The following is a 26,742-nucleotide window of genomic DNA, read 5'->3' as shown; positions in this document are numbered from 1 at the left end:
CCCTCGCCTGCTCTTCCCCCGCCCTCTCTCTTCTCCTCCGCGCTGCATGTGTTGCAATCGCCTCACATGGGGCTTCTGACCTCATTTCCGGTCCTCCAGCAAAAAAAAAAAAAAAAAAAAAAGGGGGGGAACGCGCGTGTGCGTGAGGCGGAGGATGAAGCGTTCCGCCACTTCTCCTTTTCTCATTGGTCGCCGTCTCTCCGGAGCTTTCTCTCCATTGGATGGCTGCGCCGAGATGCTCCCATCACGCCTTCAGGGCGGCTTGCATGGCGGGAAGTGTAGTTTTCTGCAGGGGTCACTCAGGGCGGATGTGCGGCTCTCGCGTTGTCCGCCTCAGCGACGATATTCACGTATGGGTGTGAATTCTTTAAAGGGGACGCGCAACCTTTTTGGGAAAGGTGTGGAGGAGCCGTGTGTCGAAGAGTGCTGTAGGGCAGGGTGGCGCCGGCAGTCCGGACCGGGCACTTGCGCTGTATGTGCGTTTGCATGGGGTCAATACTCGATGTTAATTTAGCACACGAAGTTAGGATTAGGCGCTTCCCGAAGCTCCTCTCGCTAAACCAAGAAGCTGAAACAACTGGCTGAGCAGGGGTAGGATGGCCTAGTGCTCACTGCCGCATTCCCAACTCACTGAGGGCGAATTACATGTCCAGGGTGGGCAACCTCTGGCCCTCCAGATGCGGATGAACTACTATCCCCTTCACACACACCCCATTATTGGCCATGGTGGTTGATAGGAATTGGAGTCCAACAACATCTGGAGGGCCACAAGTTCCCCATCCGTAGAGGTTTAATTCCTACGTAGCATGGGTAGAAGAATTGCCTTGCCAGAGCAGATCAAGTGCCTACGTAGTCTTAATATCCCACTGCTAACAGTGTCCAACCAGTTGCCTCTGGGAAACCCATAAGCAAGACAGTATGAGAATATCTTCCCCAAGTAAGTCTCCAGCATCTGGCACTCAAGAGGTACGCTGCTGTTGTATATGGAGCTTTGCTTATTTTTATTTTAAATATTTACGGTTTACCTTTCTACCTTGAGCCTCGTGTGGCGCAGAGTGGTAAGCGGCAGTTACTGCAGCCGAAACTCTCCCCACGGCCTGAGTTCGATCCCAGCGGAAGCTGGTTCTCAGGCAGCCGGCTCAGGTCGACTCAGCCTCCCATCTTTCCGAGGTCGGTGAAATGAGTACCCAGTTAGCTGGAGGAAAGGTAACTGCGACTGGGGAAGGCAACGGCAAACCACCCCGCTATAAGGCCTGCCAAGAAAACGTCAGCGAAAGCAGGCGTCTCTCTAGGAGTCAGCAATGACTCAAGTGCTTTGCACGAGAGGTTTCTTCCCTTTCTACCTTAAGGTTGTCAAGGGAGCATACAGTACATTACACTGAAAAAATAATGCAGAATAACGGCACATTAAAACAACAACCTCACCCAGTGATTTAATGAAGATCAAACCTAGCACGAGGGACAAAATAGAGCCCTGCAGTACTCAGTGGCATGTGGAAGAGCTTTGTGTCCGTCCGTCCTCCCCCCCCCCCCCCGCACCACCTTCTGGACTCTGCCCATCAGGCAGAAGTGGAACTGGAGTACTGGGCGTTGAACTCCCAGTCTAAACAGGAAATTCAGAAGGTTATCCAGGAAGGAGGTATCAAAAATTTCTGAGCGGTGCAAATGAATCAATAGGAGGGCACTTCCCCTATCTCCCTTCTAGTGTAGCTCATCCACCAGAATGACCAATGCTGTTTCAGTCCCAAAAGCCAGATTGAATTGAGTCCAGATAATCCGTGCCATCCAGGAATGTCTGGCGTTGAGCCAGCATTAAATATCTAGTTTCCATCAAGCTCTGAAGGCTAATAGCTGCTGATAGTGTGCCATGAATTTATATAAGAAAACAACAGTGCTCTTGGGTCACACTAAAGGTCCATCAATCCACTGTTTCCAACAGTGGTCAGCCAGAAGCTTCCAGGAAGCATATGAGTGGGACACAAAGACAACAACCCTCTGTTGTTTTGTTCTCCAGTATTTGGGTTTCAGAGATTCGCTGCCTCTGAACATGAAAATTCCTTCTAGCTCTCATGAGTAATGTGCTGATAATATCTGCACAAATTTGTCTCATCCATCAGTTGATTTTCAGTAGTCCACCTATCAAACTGAATCATGCTCTGAACCAGCCCAGGTTCCCTTTTGGTGCTGTTTTCGGTGAGTTCGCCCCACAGTGCTTGTATACTGTTTAAAAGGACCACTGCCACACCAGTGGAGCTGACCACATGGCTATTTCCTAGATAATTGGCACTTCAAGCTGGTCACCTCACGGAGAACATAAGAAAAGCCATGATGGATCCGACCAAAAGCCTATCTAGTCCAGCATTCTGTTCCCACACTGCATCACTACATCTTGTGGTAGTGAATGGCATAGTTTAAAGAAGTACTCATCTTTCCTGAATCTCCCAACATTCACCTTCGTTGTATGTCTCCAGATTCTAGTATTATGAGAAGAAAAGCTCCCTATCCCCTTTCTCCACACCATGCATAACTTCATATACCTCTATTACGCAACCTTTTACTAACCAAAACAGCCCCAAACCTTTTCCTCGTAAGGGAGTTACATCAGCCCATAAATCGTTTTGGTTGCCCTTTTCTGAACTTGTCCCATTTCTACAGTATCCATTTTGACTGTGCTGGTGCAAGACATCCCACCACCTGAGACGGAAAAATGAAACACCGCCTCCACCTAGCCCTGTTTTTTGGGGGTGGGGTGGGGTGGGGGTTACCACGTTGGAACTGTGGGCAATTTTGCCTATCAGTGCCTCTGCTTGTCCTGTTATAATGGATACTTTTCCATCTGTATAGTCTGAAGATGTGGATCCTTTGAGAAGTGAGACCTACTACTTGTGTGCTGGACCCTTGCCCTTCCCGGCCTATACAAGCAGCCAGGAAGGGACTGTCAGAGTGGGTAAGAGTAGCAGTGAACGCCTCTTTACAAGGTGTGATTTCTTCTTGTCTAAAAGAGACCTTTGCTTAAAATACCCTCCCTAAACAGTTCATATTGGATCATTTCCAGCTGGCCTCCAATATTCCATTCTTGGGCAAGGTACTAATCCCTTCTTAGCTCCAGGGATTTCTGGTTGAGGCAGATTCTCTAGATCCATTTCAACCTGGCTTCAGATGTGGTTATGGTTGTAAAGGAAGCACGCCCCAGCAAAGCTGGCTTCTCCACTGGATTTTGCACAGATCCCCGGAACAAACGCACACAGCTCCCAGTTTGGAGGGTTAAGCCCAATTTTATTCAGGATAAGGGTAGGGAATACAGGATTAGCATTCAAACTGATAAAACATGCAGATACAGAAAGGAACCCAAACTAAGCAAACTAAAAACTAAGTTGCAGAACCATACTTCACCCAGCCATGAGGTCACCCAGCTCAGGACAAAAGCCCTTTTCAAAAGCATACTCTTTATAGATACTTTTTCCTGCTCCGTCCCCCTCCCCTTCGAAGATCTTTCACACCTTCCCCTGAGATGTTAATTTTCGCTCAAGGCCGGTTGGCCTTGCCCCAAGCGGTTCCAGGATGTACCAGAACGCCCCCATGCAGCTGGCGCTTATCTGTTCCGCTCCTAAAACCATAACAATAAAACATTTTAACATTTTAAAACAGCCATTCCTAGTATGGTTTCACCCCTTCCTTACAATGGTCAGCTTGGTGGACAACCTATGCTGGAGCCGCACAGGGTACATGTGTTCCTTTGCTCTGCTGGACCTCTTGGCAGCATTTGATACCATCAACCACGGTATCCATCTGGGGCATCTCTCTGACATGGGACTTGGAGGAGCAATTTCAAAAAATGGCACTGGGGACTCCTGTTCTACACCCTGGCTGTTGGTGTTCCATCTCGTCCCCCATGCTCTTTAATGTATACCTGAAACCGCTGAGATAGTTTGCCCAAATGTTGGGAATTCAGTGCCAGTATGCTGATGATACCTGACCCTATCTCTCCTTTCCATCTAAATCAAGAGTAGATAACATGTGGCCCACCATGGCCATTTGTGGTGGCAGACTCAGGAGTGGAATTCTGTTAGGAAACAGGGCATACAGGAATGGCTCCCCTTGTATGCCATCTGCAGAATGGGGCTCCCAACAGCCTGCCAAACAGCTGTTTAGCAGATCATTAGGAGCCCCATTCATTAGGTGAGACACAGCCCCCCCCCCACACCATTCCCCTGAATTATTGGGATTTTGGTGGCTGCTTCTGGTGACAGTGGTGTGGCCCCCACAAAGTTCGGGGGGGGGGCACAATGTGCCTCCTCAAGCTCTGGAAGTTGCTGATTTAAATCCAAGATAGCTGTTCTAATTCTAAATTGTCGGATGGCGATTTAGAATTACCGCCCAGAGAGCTTCGGCTGTGGGGCGGTATATAAATGTAATTAAATAAATAAATAAATGGCAGTAGCAGACTAAACTCCCCTTGAAGACTCTGGCTCACAGTTTGGGTACACTCCTGATTTCAGCCCTGAACCTGGTTGCCCAGGCTTTTCATAGGTGACGCTAGTGTGCCAATTTCCTCAGTTCCTGGAGGTGTCTGCTTTAGCCACTGTAACCATTTCCCACTTACATTTGATAGCACTATGGTCATGGCTGACCCTGCCTATGTTAGCATCTCTTTCAGGGCTAAAACAGATGCTACGAGTAGGGCTGTGCTCCACTTTGCTTCGGGTCAGAGAAGCAGAAGTGGATCGGGGTGATTCGCCTCCCCTTAAGGCGGAGGCGAAGAAGATCGGGGGGGCAGCGGAGCATCACGGAGCGGATCGAGATGAAGGTGGATCCTTCGCCTCGATCCGGAGCTCCAAAAGAAAAGTAAGTGGGGGCTTACCTGGTGCTGCTGCAGTCCGTGTGGCGACGGCGGCGGGGGCAAAGGGGAGGGGGGCTTACCTGCCTCTGTCGCGGTCCGGCGGCAGCTTCATCTGAAGCTGAGGCTCAAACCAGAAGACCAGGCCACAACCGCGGCTTGCCCTTCCTCTTTGAGCCTCGGCCTCAGGTGAAGCCGCTGCTGGAACGCGACGGATGCAGGTAAGGGGGAGGAGGGGGCCTTACCTGGCAACGGCGGCGGAACCAGGTAAGGGGGCAGAGAGGAAGGGTCTTACCTGCATCCGTCCGCGGTCTGGCAGTGGCTTCAACTAAGTCCTCGGGCTCAGTTGAAGCAGCTGCCGGATCGCAGACGGACACGGGTAAGGGGGAGGAAGGAGGGGGGCCTTACCTGCTGCTGCCGCTGCAGAGCTCTGCAGTGGAGTGGAGCGGACCGTAGGCGGATTGATTCGGGGCAGGTTGGGTGTGGAGCGGATCGGGGGGGTCTGTGCACAGCCCTACCTACAAGGGCTATGGGTGAAGCACTTAATGGCCTCACAAGCCTCATCAGTTAAGTAAATTTATTTATTTATTTATTTATTTATTTATTTATTACATTTCTATACCGCCCAATAGCCGGAGCTCTCTGGGCGGTTCACAATGTGCCTCATTTGGGTGTATCATTCACAATCCACCTACCTGTATGTTACATACCCTGTTACATATCATTCACAATACATGCCATGAAATAAGCTCCATGGAAAAGTAGCTCCCAGAACATTCTGGCCATTCAAAACCAGCCAGCTTCAAGGTGCTGGGTTTGACCTATACATGACTTGGGGCTGCAATACCTGTTGGAGCGCCTCTCCAGCCATGAACCTCCCTGTACACTACATCTGCATTTTATTTATTTACAATATTTATATACCGCTCCCCATTGAACATTTCGGGGTGGTGTGCAAGATAAAACACTTTAAAACAGATTTTAAAAGAAGCAAATACAGTGACTCATGGCTGGACATTAAGGAAAGGCTTCCTGGTATAATGTTTTCAGGAGGCGCCGAAAGGAGTACAACGTTGGGGCCTGCCTGACCTCCACTGGCAAGGAATTCCATAGGAGGGGGCCCACCACGCTGAAGGCTCTTCCCTTGGTGGGCTCCAATCGGAGGATGGAGTGATGAGGAACCACCAGGAGCAGACACTCGGATGACCTCAGTGACCGGGCAGGTTGGTAAGGGAGAAGGCGCTCTCTCTCATGTATCCTGGTCCCAAGTTGTTTAGGGCTTTGTACACAAGTACAAGAACCTTAAACCTGGCCCAGTAGCAAATAGGCAGTTAGTGCAATTCCCTCAGCAGAGGAGTTACATGCTGGAAAGGGGCAGCTCCAGACAACAGCCGAGCTGCAGCTTCAAGGCCAGCCCCACATACAGCACGTTGCAGTAATCCAATCTTTTGGTTACCAATGCCTGTACCACCGTTGCCAAGGTATCCCTGTCCAGGAGAGGCCGTAGTTGGGAGTATATGACAGGTTCTTTAAATCAGGTCATAGGATATTGTTTGGTGTGTGCGTCACTAACCTTTTATGCATAATACGGTATTTTTAAAGGTTTTTAATCTTTGTAAACCACCCAGAGCGCTTTGGCTATTGGGCAATATCTATATAAGACTACTTATAATTGTAGTTATTTTAATCTGCTGGTCAATGACCCTGTTCTTAATTTGGCTTGCTTTCATAATTACTTTATTTCTAGTTATTTTTAATCTGCTGGTCTATGACAATAATAAATTTTTTTGATTTGAGTTAAGACTATGGTAGTGTAAGGCTTATTACTAGAGATCTGCCAGACTGATTTTGCTCATTTTTGCTTAAAACTGAAGCTTGAGCAGTGTAGACAATCAGAAAATGTTGAAAGGTTGAAAAAGTTAAATAGCAATTAATTTCCTCTGTGCTAAACAGGCAGATCAGCGCCTCCCACCAGTGGGGTGATGGACAACCCTGCTTGGAGTGAAAGTGGGCTCCAGGTGTAGCCATACGGTTAGGCTGTTGCCACCAGTGGGGAGGGGGAAAGGGATGGAGGCAGCCAATTGCCAGTGTGGTGTAGTGGCTAAAGTGTTAGACTGGGAGTCGGGAGATCCGGGTTCTAGTCCCCACTCAGCCATGGAAACCCACTGGGTGACTTTGGGCCAGTCACAGACTCTCAGCCCAACCCACCTCACAGGGTTGTTGTTGTGAGGATAAAAATGGAGAGGATTATGTATGCCGCCTTGGGTTCCTTGGAGGAAAAAAGGTGGGATATAAATGCAATAATAAATAAAAAACTGGAGCACACGAGGGAGGGACCAAGGCCACAGTGCATGCTAATTGGGGGTGGGGGGATTCACTATGCATGAGCCCCCTCCCAGTATCATCAGCCCCTCCATAGTGAGAGGAATGAGGGCCAAAAAGCAGGAAAGGAAGCTACTAATGCCCATGGCAACATGGGCTTTACACTGAAAGAAATGAAATTGTAAATGAATTCCAATTTGTCAGCGAGCTCAATCTCCATTTGCCAGAGCAAGTCTCAAACCCGGCTTAACACCCAAATCCACCATGTTGTCTTTACCACACATACACATAGCAGCAATTGCTGGTTCTAAACCAATATAATGCAACCACTCAAGTACTGGGCACGGATGCAGGAAACCCGTGTTTGATGTCCCATTGAATGTCAAGGTTATTGACTGGCCCAAAGCAAATCTTTTAACTCCAATCTGTACCTTCCTCTCAGGGATGGGGTGAAGCAGACTTGTACTCTGAGAACTCCTTGGAAGAAGCATGGAAGCTGCTGATTAGACTCCTACTTTAGATTGTTGTTGCTCAAAATATTTAGTCTAGAACAGTTTAATAAAATATGAGTTTTGTCTGTTTTTCTGTTCTTTCAGGTTAGGGTTTTGCTTCATTCAGCAACTAGAAACAGGTTTGTTTTGTTGCTAGCAAATAAGGTGATCCTCAAGGTCTACTATTGTATGCATTCTTTCCATCTGAGCATTTTTTTAAAGCCTCACAACCTTCCAAGATAGGCAAACCTGAAACATATTATGTAGAATTCAGCAGAAAGGTAGTTATACCTGGTGTGTGTGTGTGTTAATCCTTTAGCTATCTAACGTAAGTTCTATGACTTCAGCAAACATGCGTAAGACCAGGTGCATTGCTGCCACACACATACATGTAAGGTCACCTACTTCCTTAGCAGGTAAGCTTCTTTTCGGAAGGGGAAAAATTCTCTGTGGCTATTCTCCATTCTCCTGTCAATTAATTTTGCTCCGGCTTTGCACAATGGTTGTAATTTTCATTTATTTTTTATTTAAAATGGAATAAGGTGCATCTGTTCAAAATTCTGGGGAAATGATGTATTTTTAAGGGGGACAAGAAACCCCCTGAGCCTGACAGCATCTGTGAATAGCAAAAAAATATTAGGGCTATTACACAATTAAAATCTTAAGCCAATCATGCAGGTTTTAGAAAATCAGATCTGCAGACATTTGCGTAAGAAAAATAATTCAAGAAAAAATGCACTCTTTTAGACATCAACGTAAATATCAAAATTTCAATATTTGTCTTTATTAGGGATGGGGCAGTGAGGCAGCACTGGGGGGCAGTGTGGAGTTACTTCCATACCATTAAGGTGAGCTACAAGTGCCTTTTATTAGGGCTGTGCATGGACCCAATCCGCTTTGTGGCCCGATCTGGAAAATCCGGATCGGGCCTGATCCTCTTCGCGCCACTCCACCCATCTCCCGCTCTGCAGAGCAAGATCCGGTTTCGTCGCCGTTGCTACATGGACGGCAGCAGCGTCGCAAGATAAGCCACCCCCTTACCTGTGTCTGTCGTCACTGGCTTCAATTGAGGCCTCAGCTGGAAGCCGGAAGAGGCCTCGGCCTTCACTTCTGGCTTCAACCGGGGCCATAATTGAAGCCCGCGACGGACGCAGGTAAGCGTCCCTCCTCCCTGACCTGGTTCTGTTGCCGGCAGCACCAGGTAGGCCAGCCCCCCACCCCCTTACCTGCGTCCGTCACTTCCGGCTTCAACTGGGGCCTTAATTGAAGCCCGCGGCGGACGCAGGTAAGCGTCCCTCCTCCCTGACTTGGCACTGCTGCATGGATGGCGGTGCTGGCAGCGCCAGATGAGTCCCCCCCCACACTTTATTTATTTATTACATTTCTATACCGCCCAATAGCCGGAGCTCTCTGGCCGGTTCACAAAAATTAAAACCATTCAAAGTATAAAACCACAGTATAAAACCACAATATAAAAGCTTACCTGCAGGCGGAGCTCTGGATTGAGGCGATCCTCTTTTCCTCGCTCCGCAGCCCCCCCCCCCCCCGGGACTCTCTTCGCCTCCGACTTTTCCAGAGGCGAATTAGGCCGCCTCGCTCCTGCTTCTCTGAACTGAAGAGAAGCGGAGCACAGCCCTACCTTTTATGTCAGAAGTCAGGTGTGTCTTCTAATTTTTAACAAAGCCAACTATCAACTATTATTCCTTTCCCTTTAATTCATTACCTGGAACAGCATGACTGCAGCAAAGAAACCAAACCATGTAGTACCAGATCCACTTGGTGTGAAACACTTGCATACATATAACCTGAGAAAATCCTCAAGTACCTTAAGGTGTAAATCCCTGAGGCAGAATCCAAAACTGCTGCTGTGCCTCTGCCAAGCGTGTTAAGCCAGTGGGACCGACTATCGACTCAACAGGAAGTGAGTGCCCAGAAATGAGTCAAAAGGCGAGTTTCCAGAATGGACCATGGTCAGCAGAGGTCACGTCTGTTAGTTCCACTGACCTGTTCTGTCCCAGAAATGAACATTTGGCTCATTTCCGGTTTTAAGGCTGCGCTCACTCCCTGTTGTGCCGGCAGTGGGTCCTGCTGGCACACAGGCTGCACTGCTTTTGGTTGGCACCTGGCTTCCTCAGGAGCAACTTGTCCAAGTGGTCCACTGAGATGAGGAGAAAGGCTACGCACTGCACTGTACAACGGTTAAGGGATGTGCAACATCTTATATAGTCAGGAGCAGGCAGTACCATCATGCAGTGGGGCGGGAGAAGAAAGATGTAAATAAAGCATTTATTTTTAAACACACAGGCTAGATCATGTAAGAACAATTTTATTAATAGGGAAGTAGTTTTTCTGCAAGGAGGAATTGACACTGGACAGAACAGAAAAGCTTCAACAAGCAGTGCATGACCCTTCAGAGTAGCCTTATTTATAGTAACAGCTACATTAAAACAACCCACCTCCTTTGAGACAAGGATACTAAGCCCTAAGGTGCAGATCCGCACATCCTCTACCTAGGTCGATAGCCCAGCCTCTGCTGAACCCAGGCCCCATAAAAATCTCCTCGCACTAAAGCAGAAACCCCCTTCCCCTAAGGAGCGTCCAGGTTGGAATTTACACAATCCCAGCATCAGGAATCCCAGCCCTACTCTGAATTTGTGACATGGTTTCTGAATCTTCAGAGATTAGTGCTGCGCTTACCCCTGTCTACTCGGGGAGCTCCACGAACCCCCGGGATGCACTTGAAAGTGTCACTGACCATGGGGAGCTGTCTCGCATTAATATATATTTTTTCTTTTAAATCGGCTGACAATTTCACTAGTAGACACCGTCACTAACTGTATACATTTAGGAAATTATGTATAGAATACTGCAAAAACACAGTAAGACATAAGTTTGCCCACAGCTGCTCAGGAAGGTCCTTTGGCTCCTAAGCGTTGGAACATTGTCCTCTTCCTGCTCCCGTCTATGGAAGTTATTGCTTTTCTTCCTTCTGATCCCCAGAGGTCTCGGAGCTCCCGGAACTCTCCCGCTCTGATGCCATCTGAGGAGGGAGAAAAGGAGCACACCGCGTTAGCAAGGCACGGTCCCTGCGCCGAGTCTAGCCAGTTGCTTGGGACCAGTTTTTCCCCCTCATTCTTTTTGCTCTTTCTTGTGCCAAGAGCTTATTTATTATTTATTTATTACATTTTTGTGCCGCCCAATAGCCGAAGCTCTCTGGGCGGTTCACAAAAATTAAAACCATAATAAAACCACCAACAGGTTAAAAGCACAAATACAAAGTAACAGTATAAAAAGCACAACCAGGATAAAAACCACGCAGCAAAATTGATGTAAGATTAAAATTCAGAGTTAGAACAGTAATTTTAAGTGTTAAAATACTGAGAGAATCAAAAGGTCTTCAGCTGGCGACGAAAACAGTACAGTGTAGGCGCCAGGCGGACGTCTCTGGGGAGCTCATTCCACAACCAGGGTGCCACAGCAGAGAAAGCCCACAGTTGACTGTTCTCTTCTGAAAACCACTCCATTAATTTTAACTGTGATCCTCCGACACAAAATTTGAAGACTTTTGAATCAAGAGATCCTGTTAGCGCCACCATTGAAGAATGCCACATTCCTAGAATAGGACCTCAGGCCTTGAAGATGAATAGGCATATCACCTTTATTTAAAAACAACAAGCATACTTGTGCCACTGAAGACTATTAAATAATGTAAGGGGAACGAATTAGCAGTTCATCCAGGCACAAAAGGGTGTGTGCAATGTTCTAGGACTCCATGAAGTGTGTGTGTGTGTGGGTGTTTGTTGAGGGACCTGCAAGCAGGTCACAAAACGGCAGCTAAGACAACACAGAGTGCACAGAGAGACACTATGCCAGCAAGGACCCACAAATATTGTCACCAGTGATGGCTAGAAATTTAGTTGTGGCGACAAGCACGGTAAACCTCCAGTGTATTACCCACAGGGGTAATACTTCTTTAAAATAGCCATTGGCGATGCAGAGAGACAAAGCACACTTCTTACAAGTTGGTTGTCAATCTACTACTGAAATTTGTACGTTAGCACCATCAATTTCCACCAGCAACCCTCTTTAAAAAAAAAAAAAAAAAAGGCATTATTTTCAAGTAAATACACTTTTAAGGCTTTTACTTCCTAACCTATGACATTAGAACAACCTACCCTAAGTTAACAGACTATTTATTTATTTATTTAACTATTTATTTCACTTATATACCGCTCCCATAGCCAGGGCTCTCTGGGCAGTTTACAGAAATTCTAAAATTGAGATAAAAACGAGTATACAAAATTTAAAATTCTAAAACACAGAACATACACACATAAAGCATTGAAAACTGTTTAAAAAAGCCTAAACGTGTGGGTGCTTAAGATGTGCCGCCATATGCCTGGGCAAAGAGGAAAGTCTTAACCTGGCGCCGGAAAGATAGCAGCGTTGGTGCCAGGCGAGCCTCGTCAGGGAGATCATTCCATAGTCTGGGGGCCACCACCGAAAAGCTCAATAGTATTTCAGTGGCCAGCGAGAAGCAATCCCCCTCACACTTCCTCTACGCGTAACAAAACGGCTTGGCTTGCCTGATGTCTTTTGCCAACCTTCTGGTGTTTGAAACCATAAAAATGATAATTCTATAATTTGTAGAATGTGGATTAACATTTAACAGGCTTCTAAACCCGTGTTTCCCCAGCTGCTGGCCTTTTGAAATGTCCCACTGTTTCCCCCTCCCCAGTGTTGAAACATGTGTGTGTGTGTGTGTGTTTCTGCTTGTTTCCTGCTCTGACAAGGCCCAGCTGCCTCTTCCGGCCTCCCTTTAGAGACAAACAAAACAAATGAGCTGCTAAGCATCAAACCTGTATATAAATGATCTCCCCCTCCACTACCCATCATGCCAGAATCAAGTAGTTTCACAGCAGGCCGGAAGCAGTGTTTCCTCCAGCCCTTTAAGCTGAGTCACACAAAAAGGGTGTCTTGATTGTCAAGAGATGAGGTGGGTGGGGCTGGTTATAAAAAAAGGGGCACTGAGATTTTGATTGACCTGCACAAATTAAAGCAAGTAATTGGTTCAAATAATGTTGCAGCCATTACATTTCCCCACCGCAGGGGAGAAACCACTGCCTTTAAGTACTAATGTCAAGAGCCGTTCACCTCTACCACCCATGGGATGCAGTCTCTCACTGCCGGATTGATTTAAAAGCATTATCTAACTTCCAAGTATGCGTGAGCCATTGAATACAAGCCAGCACTAAATCGGAGTTGCAGCTCAGTCCTGTGACGCTGTCTGAGCGAGAAGCCACGGGCTGCAGGAGCCCAGCGCCCAGCTGCTCTGTCGGGGGCACTACGGTGAAACCAAGGGGGCTGTGGGCGAAGAAGTGTTTCTGAATGACCCCACTCATAACCAGCACTCATGCATTTAAGACATGGGTGGGGAACTTCTTTCAGCAAGAGGGTCAAACTCCATTCTGGAGAAGCCGTCTCTTCCGGCGGTAGGTGGAACCAAAGGCAAAAGGGACAGAACCCAAAATACCACCATTATTTCACCTGTAGGCTTTTATTGTCAGGAACAACCTTACCAGAGGCATGTCAACCTTTTAGAATTGGGGTGGGGGTGGGGATTGCTTAAAAGCTGGGAAACCACCAAACAATCGGTGGGAGGGGCCAGAGGAAGGGGGTGTGGCCTTCTGCGGAACCGGGGGGGGGGGGGGGCAAGATTGGCCCCCCAGGCCTCGCTTGAGGTGCATTGCATGGGATAAAGATGGTATGCCAAAATGTGAACACATGCTCAACACCAAGGTGGTGATTTACCCAGCAATCTGAAAGCAGCGAGGGTTAAGCACACAACCAGGAACAACGTCTTCTCCTTCCTACGATCAGCTATGGGCCCCACAATTTTAGATGTGCACAGGAGCATTCGCAGGGCCCAGCAACAGCTTCACTCCCATTTTCCACCCAGTGGTGGTATTTAGCTACCTTTCTGTGCTCGGCCACTGCTTGTTCAAACCAGGGGCATGTATATTTCTGGGGATTTCAAACCCGATCCCTCCCTCCTTCCCTGCCCACCCGCCTCCCCCAAGTCTCCAGCATGCTTTCCTCTTACCTTTTTGTAGGCCATTTCAAAAAGTTTCAGGGACGCTTGCTGAAGGGTGGAGGCTGCCTGCCGGATATTCTCGCCCGTTTCGCTGTCCTTACGAGCCAGCAGCTCCCGCATTTTCGCAATTTCTTCTCTCAGCTTGTTGCACTATAACAAGCAATTGCAGACAAAAAAACCAAGTCCCGTCAGCATTTCAGCTTTTTGCCAGAGGTAGGAGGTCTGGACCTCAATAAAGCCATTAGCAAGGCACGGTCAGCTCCCATTGGGCAGGTCCACATATTAGGAGGCCGCACTGCTATTAGATTTTATTGGTATTTTCACCGAAGGGGAAGAGATTGAAAGCAAACTGCCCTCCCTCACCCCAACGCATTAGACCTAGTAAATCACAATTCCAGAAATAAGCTGCTCTTCCTGCCAATCACCGACATCTAAAGTTGTGAGCTATTCTAAAATAGCATCCGCCTGCTGCTCGTGGGAGAGCAGAGATGCAAATAAAAATATGGCTCTGCATCAGCCTCTGTACCATCTGTCAATAAACCCCCTTCCTAATTCTGGCAGCCAGAATGGACGGTATAGAAGAGACTATTGTAACACAGATGCCTCCATAAATTTCAGGGCGGGGGGAGCCAACTGTTCCAAATACAGACTACAGCGCTACAGAAGCCTCTGATGTCAGCTTGAAGGGCAGAAGCGTGGCCACGGAGGCATGCTATCGCTGCATCGTTGTCTCATCTAAGCCAGCCACATGCTGCCCTGCCCAGCAGGCAAATTCCCCCGTGGCTTTCAAATTTCTGGAAATATTACATCTCCACCCTGGACCAGGCAAACCACGCTTTCTTCCAAGTTTAAATGCAAGCCGGACTGTGACATATCCCCAATGACATCACCAGGAGCTCAGCCATGGCGGCTTCCTCCTGCCACCCGCTAACTTTGCTGCTGCCCTATTGGCAGCTAGGAGGACTCACTCCATCCTGGTGTAGTAGCAAGCCAAGGGCACAGGGAAAGTGATGTTTTCCAGTGTGCCTGGCTCAGGGCGGCAGAAAAGGAGCCTCTCCCCACCAGCAGAGCAGCAGCAAAAGAAGCAGGTGGGAGGCTGAAAAGCGTGCAGGTGGGAGAAAAAGGGTATGAATTTTAAGCCTGTTTATAAACACCATTATGAAGACACTTAGGTCATGAAAAAGAAGCGGTTAAAATGGGTTAGGCCAGGAATAGGCAAATGGTGCCCTCCGGATGCTTTGGACCAGCAATTCCCATTAGCCCCAGCTGTCGTAGCCAATGTTCAGGGATTATGGGAGTTGCAGTCGAAACCATCTAGAGGGCATCAGGTTGCCTACCCCAGGACTAGAAACGTGAAGACCAATTAAAAATGGACACATTGGGGAGGGGGAGTGTAGAACGGTTTTCCATTTCCCCCACCCAAAGATGTTTTGTTCCCCCCACCCCCAATAATAAATGAAAATAATAATTGATTTAGGATTATAAATATTCTCTTTCAAGCTGAGACGTTCATATATTTAATTATTTCTAAAAACTACATCATAGGAAGAATTTTATAGGAAGACTATAGAGATGTAAAATTTCTGGAGATTTTGAAGCTGTGTTTTTTAATCCTCTCTGTAAGATTCCAGGCACAGTTATTTCTTCCATTCCTTATTTGGAGACGAGTATTACAATTCATCTGGATTTATTATTTCAAGACAGAGGTTATGAATTTAAGTGATATTACTAGTTATTGACACACACACACAGAGTAATTTGAACATTCAGGAGTACAGCCCCTTTGAGCCTTTTCCAGCACTTCTTCTGCACATAAGGAATATTAACCACATGCAACAAAAGATCACAAGGGTGTCTTCCCCCACTTTTTAGTTCCTTGGAAAGAAGCTGGCATTTGTCTTGTGGAAGGCCATGAAATGTTTAAAAGCCTCTCATCATCATAGGCTGCCTAATATCTTCACTGATAAATTAGCACAAACAGGAAATAGCAATGAAGGATTATATAGTTTAGGATGAATTAATTTCACATGTTCTGAACAAACGGAAAAAGCAAGTATACTGTCAAATCCTTGTGCATTAATTTTAAAGACAAAGGAAAACAATTACCACGAGGCAGTAGGGGGACACCTACCTCATCAGCAGGCAACTGATCTTTAAACTCTTCCATCTTGGATTCTGTATCATGGATGATTCCTTCTGCCATGTTTACAGCTTCAACACGTTCCTGAATAAAACAACTTTGATCAGGTAGAATACAAAACCCAGTCTGTGCTCATAAAAAAAACAACCCATGGCAATGGGGATCACAAAAGTGACAAAGAACTTAGCATCACTTGCAAGCCCCAAAGGAAGACATGCTCCACAAGCGGTTCTTGGCCAAATCTCAGGATATTCTTTCAAACATCAGTTTGGATGCTAAGAAAGGCTCCAATTCTATGAACTCACAGATTTGAATTCCAACACGTTCTTCATGAATCCTAAACATGCAACTAAGGAATGTGCACAAATATGCATTGTGAATGAACTCCTAAAAGAGAGGTCAGTACCTAGCTAAACATAGCAAGCATGTCTCCTGCCTACGATAATGTTTACACACTACCAGTTTAATTTATTAGCAGTATATCTATACCAGCCTTCCCCGACATTATGCCCCCACCCCTGGATGCATTGGACTCCAACCCCTTCACCCCGGCCATCAAGGCCAAAAACCCTGCTGCCTGGGGACAATGGGGGTTGTAGTCCCAAACATCTGGATGACATCAGGTTGGGGAAGTCTGACATGAGGTTATGAATTTTCTGTAGTCCATTTATAAAGCTGTGTGTTCTAGTACAATATTTATGTATACTTGGAGGGGTTTTTTGGCTGTTGTTTTTTAAGATTGCAATATATAGCTGCACCTGAACATGTGAAGGTTTGGGAGGAAACAGAAGGGGGACAGAAAAATTCAAAAAAAACATTACCCCCGCCCCCCACAACCCCAAAAATCTCTCTATATAAAACGCTTAGGTATGTTTCCGTAAAGGCTTCAGCTGATACAGGTTGCTAAACAACAGTAACATGTAATGTCAGCTGATACAGGTTGCTAAGCCCCTCACCCGACTCCTCCAAGCTTTCCAAGGTAATCCTAGCCCCTTTCTGTCTCTTCGCTCCCCCCCCTCAACGAAGGGGGCAGCGCCATGGTCCGGAGCATGAGCAAGGCACGGCCAGGGCCCTTGGTAGCCGGGTGGGAGGCCGCTCGCCTGCTGTGAGCCCCGGCCTAATCTCATGCGAGCTGGGAGGGCGGCCCAAGACTGACAGGAACCCCGGGGAGAGGGGGAACCTGCTCCCCCTCCCCCCCGACCTCCCTGCCACCCAGGTCTGCCAGACGGCGCTTTATCGGCAGCCTCCAAGCAGCCTGTGCCCCTGTGATATTTAATTAATAAACTTTAAGATATGCTACAATGGCGTATGTTATGCCGGGTACTGCTAGTCCCTAGAAAAGGGCTTATTTTTTAAAAAGTGTCTGTTTCTCTCCATTTTTTCCTGTTTTACCCCCCAGGCGTTCACATCCCTAGTTGCACCTAGATATTAACAGGAAAATAGTTTTTTCTCCAAAAGTGGCTGTTAGATGTAGACTGATTTTTGTTTGGCACGACAGATGCCTGCTACGAAGTTCTAAAAGCATAACTGCATTGGGAACGAGGATTTCAGACAAGTAAGCTAGAAATAATCACTGCAATGTTACCTTCCTTCGCCTGTCTTCTTCTGCATATTTCTCTGCGTTCTTCACCATATTCTCAATGTCATCTTTGCTAAGGCCACCAGAAGACTGGATCACAACTACATAAATTTGAGAAGATATTCTGTTTACAGAATGCTTTCTGTACCCAACCCAACACATATATAGCAGGGATACAAGACTACACATCAAGGATCACTTAGTGCTAGGAATACATTCCTGATTTTACTGACACGACGAGCCCCTTCTGGTAAGGTTTATTCTAGAACAGCCTTATTCCCCCCAGGGCCCTCCAGATGTATTGGTCTACATGTTACACTTTGTAGTCTAACAAATCTGGAGGGCCCCGGGTGGAATAAGGCTGTTTTAGGCTAACAAGCAGTGGTTTTTACTCTCATTTAAATTTAACTAGCCAGATGACGTTCTTCTTTCAATACATTTTGAGCACACCGATTACTTGAGAGGCATAGTTCTGCAGCATTCTAATTCATTATGCAGTAATTAACAGAGTAATAAGGAGCACAAAAATGGTGTTGCCAATTGACCTTCACTGCATCATTATTTCTAGTGTTTATAACCCACATTTTAAGGGTTTTTTTTTTAAATAAAAGAGCTACATGCCTCTTACATAATTGGCATTTTCTGCAACCTCTAATGTTTTGTTGCAGTCCTTGGGAACAAAGTCTACATCCCTTAACAGATCTCAAAGCCAGGGAAGGCCAGATTCCGAGCTGTGTTGTGCTCAGACAGAAATCTTCCACATGGGTTTTCAGAATGATGTGTTGATCATTGCATCACAGCACACGTTGCCTGCTTTCTGGCAAAGAACCAAAGCTCAGAGACCTTCCAGATAAAAAATTAAAGCTCAGGTGGGCAATGCAGCTCAAACAATAATAATCCTTTAGCTTGATAGAAGTTACGTGCTTGTATCACTTTTGTTTTAGATTTACCCTCATTACCAAGGTTTTTGAGGTAGTACGTTCCAGAATCCCTTTACCCCTCAAGCACCACAGACTGCAACAACAATTTAGCTGACCCTACCCTTCCCTTCCCATTTAAAGCAACAACTATCCATGCACTCACTCTGTTGCTCCCGTCCTGTGCCTTTATCTTTTGCAGAGACGTGAACAATTCCATTGGCATCAATGTCAAAGGTGACCTCGATCTGGGGTACTCCCCTTGGCGCTGGTGGAATCCCAACCTGGAATCACAAAGAGCTTTGCTGATAACCCAGCAGATGGCCCAGATTCAATCCCTAGCGCTCTACAGGTAGGGCCAGGAAAGAATCCTACCTGAAACCCTGGAGAGGTACTAGAGCAGTTTAGGTAAGGCAAAACTGAATGACATAGACCAATGGTATAAGGCAGCTTCCTGTGCTATGACTACACACTCCATCCCTACAAATTTATTATATTAGTGCTTGCAAAGACATTCTACACTTTACATTAGAAAAAAAAGGATAATAATAATAATAATAATTTTATTTATTTCTTACCCGCCTCTCCCTTTGGATCGAGGCGGGGAACAACATTAGAACAGGAATCAATACATCTTAAAAATTCTTGATTTTACATTGATCTGGATAGGCCTGCCAGAAAAGGCTAGTTTTTAAAGCTGCCTTAAAATCACACAGAGAGTAAATTTTACGAATCTCCTCTGGCAGGCCATTCCACAATCTGGGGGCAACAGAAGAAAAGGTCCTCTGGGAAACTGTCAGCCGAGTTTTAGCTGACTGAAGTAAGTTCACCCCAGAGGACCTGAGTGTGCGGGGCGGACTATATGGGAGAAGGCGATCCCGCAGGTAACCTGGACCCAAACTATTTAGGGCTTTAAAGGTAATGACCAACACTTTGTACTTTGCCCGGAAACTAATTGGCAGCCAGTGGAGTGATTTTAATGTTGGGGTATTACACTTTCTAGAGCAGTTTTAAGAATCTACAGCAGTTCATTTTTCAAATGTGAGTGAAAGTGCTAATAACTTAGAGGGCTAAGCTTAAAAAGATGAACTACATCTTGTCATGAACTACACCGTTTTCCTCTTCAGGAAAGGTTTGTGTTCTTGGGTAGAGATGTCTTTTGAAGCTGGCATGCAGTGTGAAATGACTTTCTATAGCTACTCCCCCAGGCAGAAATCTGTGCACGTCAGAGAGCCAACATACCAAAGTAAACTGGCCAAGAAGTTTATTGTCCGCAGCCATTTCCCTCTCACCCTGATGGACTTTGATCTCCACCTGAGTCTGTCCATCAGCAGCTGTAGAAAATACCTGTGGGCGTGAATCACATTTCGTATGAGTCGTGTTCTGGTATATGAGATAAAGGTAATTCCTTGCAAATAGTACTACACTGTCTCAGTCTCTGTCCTATTAGCTCATGGAAAGCAAAACACAAACACCACAGTACAATAAATTCCATAAAAACTACCGCATATGCTATTAGAGGCATAAGACAAATCCATGTCCCCAAGGGATCTTCAACCTTGCCCCCACCCCCACAGCTTATGCATATGGTTGGTTACTAACTACCAGTTACACCATGAATGGAAGTCACAGCCGCTACCATCATGAAGCAGCAGCTTAATCCTGTAGCCGAGAGCACTGCGAAGATTACTAAAATGCCTTGCTTCACTGGTTGTATTTAAGCTGATCCGGGAGCCTTTTTGGTGAGGAGTGGGCTAAAAATACTTTAAATAAACAAACAAAAATCTGGGAAATGAGTATCCTGTGACCAGCCATGCCCACCATTTTATGAATGGGCATTCCCCCCCCCCACAATGGCAGCCATTTTGTGAGAGCAAGCAGACACTCTTTCAAAATTCCAAAATTCCACTGGCCCAAAAGGGTTGGGAAATGCTGTTTCTAAAGGCTCTGAGCAAAAGCCAAGCAGCAGCTATTCCATCAGCTCTGCAGAAAGTCCAGCTTCGTCAGGCTTCTCCTCTCTCTGAACTGATTCCAATTGATCATTAAAAGACCGACTTTGTAACTTTCAAGAATTGGTACCCAAATCCTCCACCACCACCCTTCACATCCCTTTTCCTTTTGAGTCATATCCTTTAGACTATATGCCTGCAGCTTGGTCTGTCTGGTTTGTATTGATGATATGTAAGCCTTTCTGGGAAGCTTTTTGGCTGAAAAGTAGGTAAGGATACTTTAAATGAAGACAGCAAATGATCATGATCTGGCCATAGGCAAAGGAGAATAGGATTATAGGAAGGAATATTGGGTATCAGCATTAAGGGGCCAAAAAGGAGAATTTCAGTTAAAAACAACATCCAGAATACTGTCTCACCTGGCTCTTCTTAGTTGGAATAGTGGTGTTCCTGTTGATGAGCTTAGTGAACACTCCCCCTAGCGTCTCAATTCCCAGGGAAAGGGGAGTTACGTCCAGCAGCAGCACATCAGTAACATCACCAGCCAACACTCCCCCTTGGATGGCAGCACCAATGGCAACAGCCTCATCAGGATTAACTGCTTTGCTAGGAGCACGACCAAACATGTCCTGGACAGTCTGTTGCACCTGAAGGGACACACACGGACATGGCAGTTACATACGGGGTGGAAAATGTTCACACAGCAATTAATACCGCAGCTGCAATTCTCTTTACAGTAGACAGATGGCGAGAATTTTCCACTTCTGGCCACATACAATCTACACTGCTGCCCAGTATCAATAAGGAGCAGAAGCTCTGAGATTCATATACATTATTGTAAAGATCCACAAGGCCACCACTGCATCTTACAGGAGACAAAGACAGCCTATGGAATGCTTGTGCTTTGGCCTTGCAGCATGACACTGACACAATCACTATACGTAGAGCTCTTCTTTTCTCCTTTCAGATCCCCAGGGAGGGCCCTGCCCTTCAGGCTGAAGCACCCTGCCAAGACCTCAGGATTAAAAAGGGGTTATATTCCAGAGCCTTCAGCAATCACAGAGAAGCCTTTCGGGGTGCCCTCTCACTTTGCGCTGAGGAGTGCTAGCAAACGGGGAGGGAAGCGTGTGAATAAAGCACAAGCATTCCATAGGCTGTCTTTGTCTCCTGTAAGAGCCAGTGTGGTGTAGTGGCTAAAGTGTCGGACTGGGAGTCGGGATATCCGGGTTCTGGGCCCCACTCGGCCATGAAAACCCACTGGGTGACTTTGGGCCAGTCACAGACTCTCAACCCAACCCACCTCACAGGGTTGTTGTTGTGAGGATAAAATGGAGAGGAGGAGAATCATGTATGCCGCCTTGGGTTCCTTGGAGGAAAAAAGGTGGGAAATAAATGCAACAATAAAAATAAAACAAAAAATATCTGAAAGGCCTCAAAAAACAGCTAAATCTGAGAAAGCATCTAAGCTATCGAGCTGCAAAGGCAGCAGAAGACTGTGCGTCAATGTTTAGTTTCACACCAGCCCTCTCCACTGATTAACCCATCCACTAACTTTTGCTGCTAAAAGAGCTAAGGAAGGTCCAAAGGGCACTCGACCAGTCCCGAGACAACAGGGCCCAAGTCCATCAGGTCACAAGGAAGCCATCCCTACCTTCGGCATTCTGGTCATGCCGCCAACCAAGAGAACTTCTCCAATGTCACTCTTGCTGACTTCAGCATCCTGCATGGCTTTCTGGCAAGGTGCGATGGTCCTCCGAATCAGATCGGCCACAATCCCCTCAAACTGAGAGCGAGTCAGCTTCATGTTCAAGTGCTTTGGTCCCGAAGCATCCATTGTAAGGTACGGCAAGTTAATGTCTGTCTGCAATACAAGAAAGTTTAATATCAAGCATTAAGAAGGCAAGAACCAACAGGAGCCAACTGGATCTGAATGGCACTGGACTCGTCACAAAGTCTTTAAAGGGAACTAAGTTGCTGCACATAATTATTCTATGCAGACAAGTACCAAGATGGATTTCTGCAAACCAATCTTTCTAGCATGCATAAGCAACGCAAACATGTGAACTGTCAACACATATTAGAAGTGTTAAATTGGAAGAAATACTCCTTTACTGACAGAAATAAGTTTTCTGGTCAAATAGCACATTTTGTTACAATATAGCAAAGCCTGACTGAAAAATATAGTACTTCGCCAGGCAGGATTGCACGGTTGTAGCCACCATGACCTTCAGTTACATAATGTGGCACGTATCATATTTTTGGCCAGAAAAATATGCATCCGATACCACTTGCTGCCGTTTCCTGGAGCTGTGAAAAAGGGCAGATCTGGCAGCAGCCAACATTTAACATTTCTTCAGATAATCATAGCCCATGCTTTGTTGCAACTCATTTGAGCAGTCTCTAGGAAACTTCCCCAACACTTCTAGTGTAGGGCTATCCCATTTTCCCAGGATTCAAAATTACAGGACTTCTGTTACAGGGAAAACACAATGCTTCCCCCCAAAACTCAGAACTAATATTTGTGTTTGGAGTATAAAATAAAACCTGGCTACAAATATCACAGACACCTATTAGATAGTGCCTCTGTCTACACCGATATATACTTCCCCTACTGTGCCTCTGTCCAGTGCCATGTATTCATTCTGAATATTTATATGTTTAATTCTCTGCTGGAGTGCTGCAACAGATATCCACTTCAATGACGTCATGCATTCAGTGGTGCATTTTGCCAGTTAAAAGAGCACCAAACCTGGTAAACGTCAGTGAGAATTCAACCTTCTCCATAAAATGGCCTGCCATGTCCAAACCTTCTCTGTCTTTAACTCAAGTTCTATATATTGGCTCGATGCAGATACATCACACAACCCTCTGCAGCGTCCTCGGGGTGAAAGGCAGGCTTCACTTTACTTTTCTCTTCTTTAGTTCTAAGCTCTGTATACTGGCCTCTGTGCAGAGAGAAATTGTGGCAACCATTCACTTCTATGGGAGAAAGTATATTGGTGTTCTCACAGACACCACTTAGGTGGGAGCCAAATCCGCTCCTTGCTGGTGGTGACCAGAATGACCCACTGAGAATCAAGCCTGCCACATTATAGGTTCTGAACTTGATCTGAATCAGAAGCAGCCCTTCCTGTGGAAGTCCAAGCTAACCGCCTGATGTTAGAGATATAATAGGGAGAACTAACCATCAATATGCTTACTAAAGCACCAGCCACAACGTTATATTTAAGTTTTGTGTTCCTGATGCTGAACTGATATTAAACTGGAGATTTGATTAGCTCTCACCAATTCATAAATAAGGTGTACATGTTGGTAACGGCAATGGCCCACGTACACTCTGAAATCATTCAGTTCCTTACCTGGACTGAAGAAGAGAGTTCACACTTTGCTTTTTCTGAGGCTTCCCTCACTCTCTGTAGAGCCATGTTATCTTTAGTTAAATCGACACCTGTCTGGAAAAAGAAAAGAACAAGTGTACACATTTCACAGTTTTCTGTAACTGGGGCAAACACTTGGCATGAAAAGTCCACAACTCATTGCACACTCAGTATTCAAACTGGATCTTCAGGCTCAGATTCCTCTGCCCTAGGACACTAATAGCATTAAATAACATACATGACTATATCAACGCTTAGTACAGAACTACCAAAAATCTTGCGTGATTTAACGCATACATTTTACTGGACTTGAGACGAATCCTTGATTCACAGTATATTATAGGATCTTTGATAATCATGCTAGGAATGTCTTTTTTTTTAAATGCACATTTGAGGAAATGTATTTGTGCTTCACTCCAGGTGATCTCAGAGTGTATCTTATTATGCAAGTGCCTCCTCAGAGATGCCAAACAACCATTTTCAGTCCCACCCCAATTCCATTCCAATTACATCACTCCTTACCTAAGTCTAACAGCATCTGTATTAACTGCTAAATATCAACATACAGATAGCAACATGCAATCCATTCATTGCACAGCCTGTGAATAAGTTCCCAGTCTTTACACATGTAGTCCCACTAAGTAATGTTGATGAAACTGTATTTGGCTCTTCACCAAACTTTTTCTGACCATGCACTGAACTGATAAAGACAGACATCTACCTCTCTGGACTGTTTCACATCCATGCTCAAAAGCAGTGTGCTCAGGGACGTGCCTTTGCTCTACATCAGGAGTAGGCAACTGTGGGAGGTCTGGGAAGCCTTTTCAACCCCTAGAGACCCGCCGCGTGCCACACTGAGAGGGGAGGGGGAGAATTTTTTTAAAAAAATGCTGTGGCAAAACACTCTATAGCACTAAAATGCTCTATAGCTTGTTTGCAAACTTAATTTGTCAATTTCAGCGCTCTGTAGCTGTTATGATGCACCATTTTGTGTCCCTTCCATATTTCGGTGAGCATCAGGGACTGCACCGAGGGTAGCAGGGTGCAGCCTGCATACTGCCACCCCCTGTTCTACATCCATTGTAGCTTCACATACCTGGGAAGTGATGGAAAACATACCTGCCACCCTATATCATGAAGAAGATCCATGCCAGAAAGCCATGGCAAACAACTCTTCAGCAAATGTTCACCATGTGTCCAAGTATTCAAGAACCTTTATCTCCCCATCATACTTTCCATGAAGGAATGGAGCAAACAAACCTACCACCACAATGTGTACACTGGCCCTAAGATAATTAAACTGTGATAAACACTCACGTCATGTTCCTTTTACTGCTATCTCCATGCTACGTTCATGAGATGGGGATATACTTAACAAAAGTTATTTGCAATATGATCTTAATGATCTCAAGAAGACCGGTAGCAAAGAAGCGAAAGGGGTGACCCTTTCCTGTTTTGAAAACCAACCATGTATTCAGCTATTTTACTCAAATGCAGTTCTGACAGATCTGTGCAAGGGTCTTCTGTTTTTCAAATTAGATTAAACTTGCACACGAAAGAGCTGCTTGAAGGTTGCTTCTTGAACAGAATACGAAACACAAACTGCTTACCTCTCTCTTGAACTCTTTTACAATATGCTGCAACAAGGCTTGGTCAAAATCTTCACCACCCAAGAAAGTGTCACCATTGGTGGATTTGACCTCAAAGACTCCCTTCTGAATTTCCAAGACAGAAATATCGAAAGTGCCACCACCCAAGTCATAGACTGCAATACTAGAGGAAAAGAAAAACACATAGCAGCACTTAGACTAAGTGTTGTGGGAACTCACATTCCTCATTTTAATCAAAGGCTATCATCAAGTGAAGTGTTAACTGTCCCATTTTTAATCTTAGAATTTCAGTGTATATGACTGCATTGTCTGTTTAATCTTATTTCTGATAAGTAGCTGGTCAAAAGTGGAAGAAGGTGGGAGACCCCGGACAAATGAAAGGAAGGACTCCTTCACACAGCACATAGTTAAATCATGGAACTCACTACCACAAAATGTAGTGATGGCCATCAATCTGGATGGCTTCAAAAGGGGGTTGGATAAATTCCTGGAGGCAAAGGCTATCCATGGCTGCTAGCCCTGATGGTTGTGAGCTATCTCCAGTATTCAAAGCAATAAGCCTGTGTACACCAGTTGCTGGGGAACATGGGCGGGAGGGTGCTGTTGCACCATGTCCTGCTTGTTCATCCCTGACCGATGGCTGGTTGGCCACTGTGCGAACAGAGTGCTGGACTAGAGGGACCCTTGCTCTGATCCAGCATCAGGGCACTTCTTAGGTTCTAAGTCTAATTTAAAAAAACACACAAACAATACCAGAAATAACGGGTTCAATTTCTAATAGGACAGCTAACTTTTTGGTATCAAGGCTCTTGTCGCACATGAAAGAGGGGTGCTGCCAGGTTTGCTGTATGTGTATGCCCTACGTTTCTGGCAAGAGATGATCCTTTGCTATGTTAAGCACAGAGGACTTCATTTGCACTTAATTTGGAAGTTTACTTGGAAGTCTTCCAGTTCCACGGCTTGCCTCAAAATCGCAGGAAGCAGCCCTGTTATCGAAACAATCTCAGCCTGCAGCTATGCTCAGAAGCTGCAGCTAGAGGAGTCAGATTTCTTTATGGTATTTCTTTATGTTAGTCTTGTATCTACTAAAGACAGGGGCATTTATCAAGGCTACAACAAGCTTTATTATAATTATTATTATATTTATTTGTATTTATTGCATTAGTAAGAGCAGTCAAAGCAGCTTATAGATGCAATTAAAACATCACCCAACCCAGCAGACCCATTTACAGGCTAAATGGCTTCTTAAATAAAGAGATCTTTGCCTGCTGGTGGAAGGACAGCAGAGCAGGCGCAAAGCTAGCCTTCCACGGAAGGGAGGAGTTCCATAGTCTGGGAGTGGCCACCAAAAACATGGACTCTTGAGTGGACACCAAACATGCCTCAAAATAACCCCCTCTCCTGAAGATCTTAGGACCTGGGCTGG

The 26,742-nt window shown here is 45.9% G+C and overlaps 1 protein-coding gene and 1 non-coding gene across 3 annotated transcripts in view; both read right to left on the bottom strand.

Annotated features, from left to right (window-relative positions):
- Positions 1 to 9,918: 9,918 nt before the first annotated feature.
- Positions 9,919 to 26,742, bottom strand: part of HSPA9 (heat shock protein family A (Hsp70) member 9) — a 222,261-nt gene continuing 205,437 nt past the window's right edge. For both annotated transcript variants that reach the window (XM_063125287.1, XM_063125286.1), the window contains exons 8-17: positions 25,317 to 25,479; positions 23,689 to 23,781; positions 21,981 to 22,190; positions 20,749 to 20,976; positions 19,623 to 19,727; positions 18,547 to 18,664; positions 17,470 to 17,564; positions 15,876 to 15,968; positions 13,754 to 13,894; positions 9,919 to 10,690 (exon numbers count right to left, since the gene is read on the bottom strand). In XM_063125287.1, the coding sequence (XP_062981357.1) occupies positions 10,622 to 10,690; positions 13,754 to 13,894; positions 15,876 to 15,968; positions 17,470 to 17,564; positions 18,547 to 18,664; positions 19,623 to 19,727; positions 20,749 to 20,976; positions 21,981 to 22,190; positions 23,689 to 23,781; positions 25,317 to 25,479 (1,315 nt within the window). In that variant the 3' untranslated portion in view covers positions 9,919 to 10,621. The remainder of the gene's footprint in view (positions 10,691 to 13,753; positions 13,895 to 15,875; positions 15,969 to 17,469; positions 17,565 to 18,546; positions 18,665 to 19,622; positions 19,728 to 20,748; positions 20,977 to 21,980; positions 22,191 to 23,688; positions 23,782 to 25,316; positions 25,480 to 26,742) is intronic.
- LOC134398556 (small nucleolar RNA SNORD63) lies at positions 18,201 to 18,266 on the bottom strand. The gene has a single exon (XR_010025425.1). It is a non-coding gene; the product is annotated as a small nucleolar RNA SNORD63 (small nucleolar RNA).

Source organism: Elgaria multicarinata, chromosome 4, assembly GCF_023053635.1.
Source record: "Elgaria multicarinata webbii isolate HBS135686 ecotype San Diego chromosome 4, rElgMul1.1.pri, whole genome shotgun sequence".
In the NCBI taxonomy this organism is placed as follows: domain Eukaryota; kingdom Metazoa; phylum Chordata; class Lepidosauria; order Squamata; family Anguidae; genus Elgaria; species Elgaria multicarinata.
This window is presented reverse-complemented; position numbering and strand designations above follow the sequence as displayed.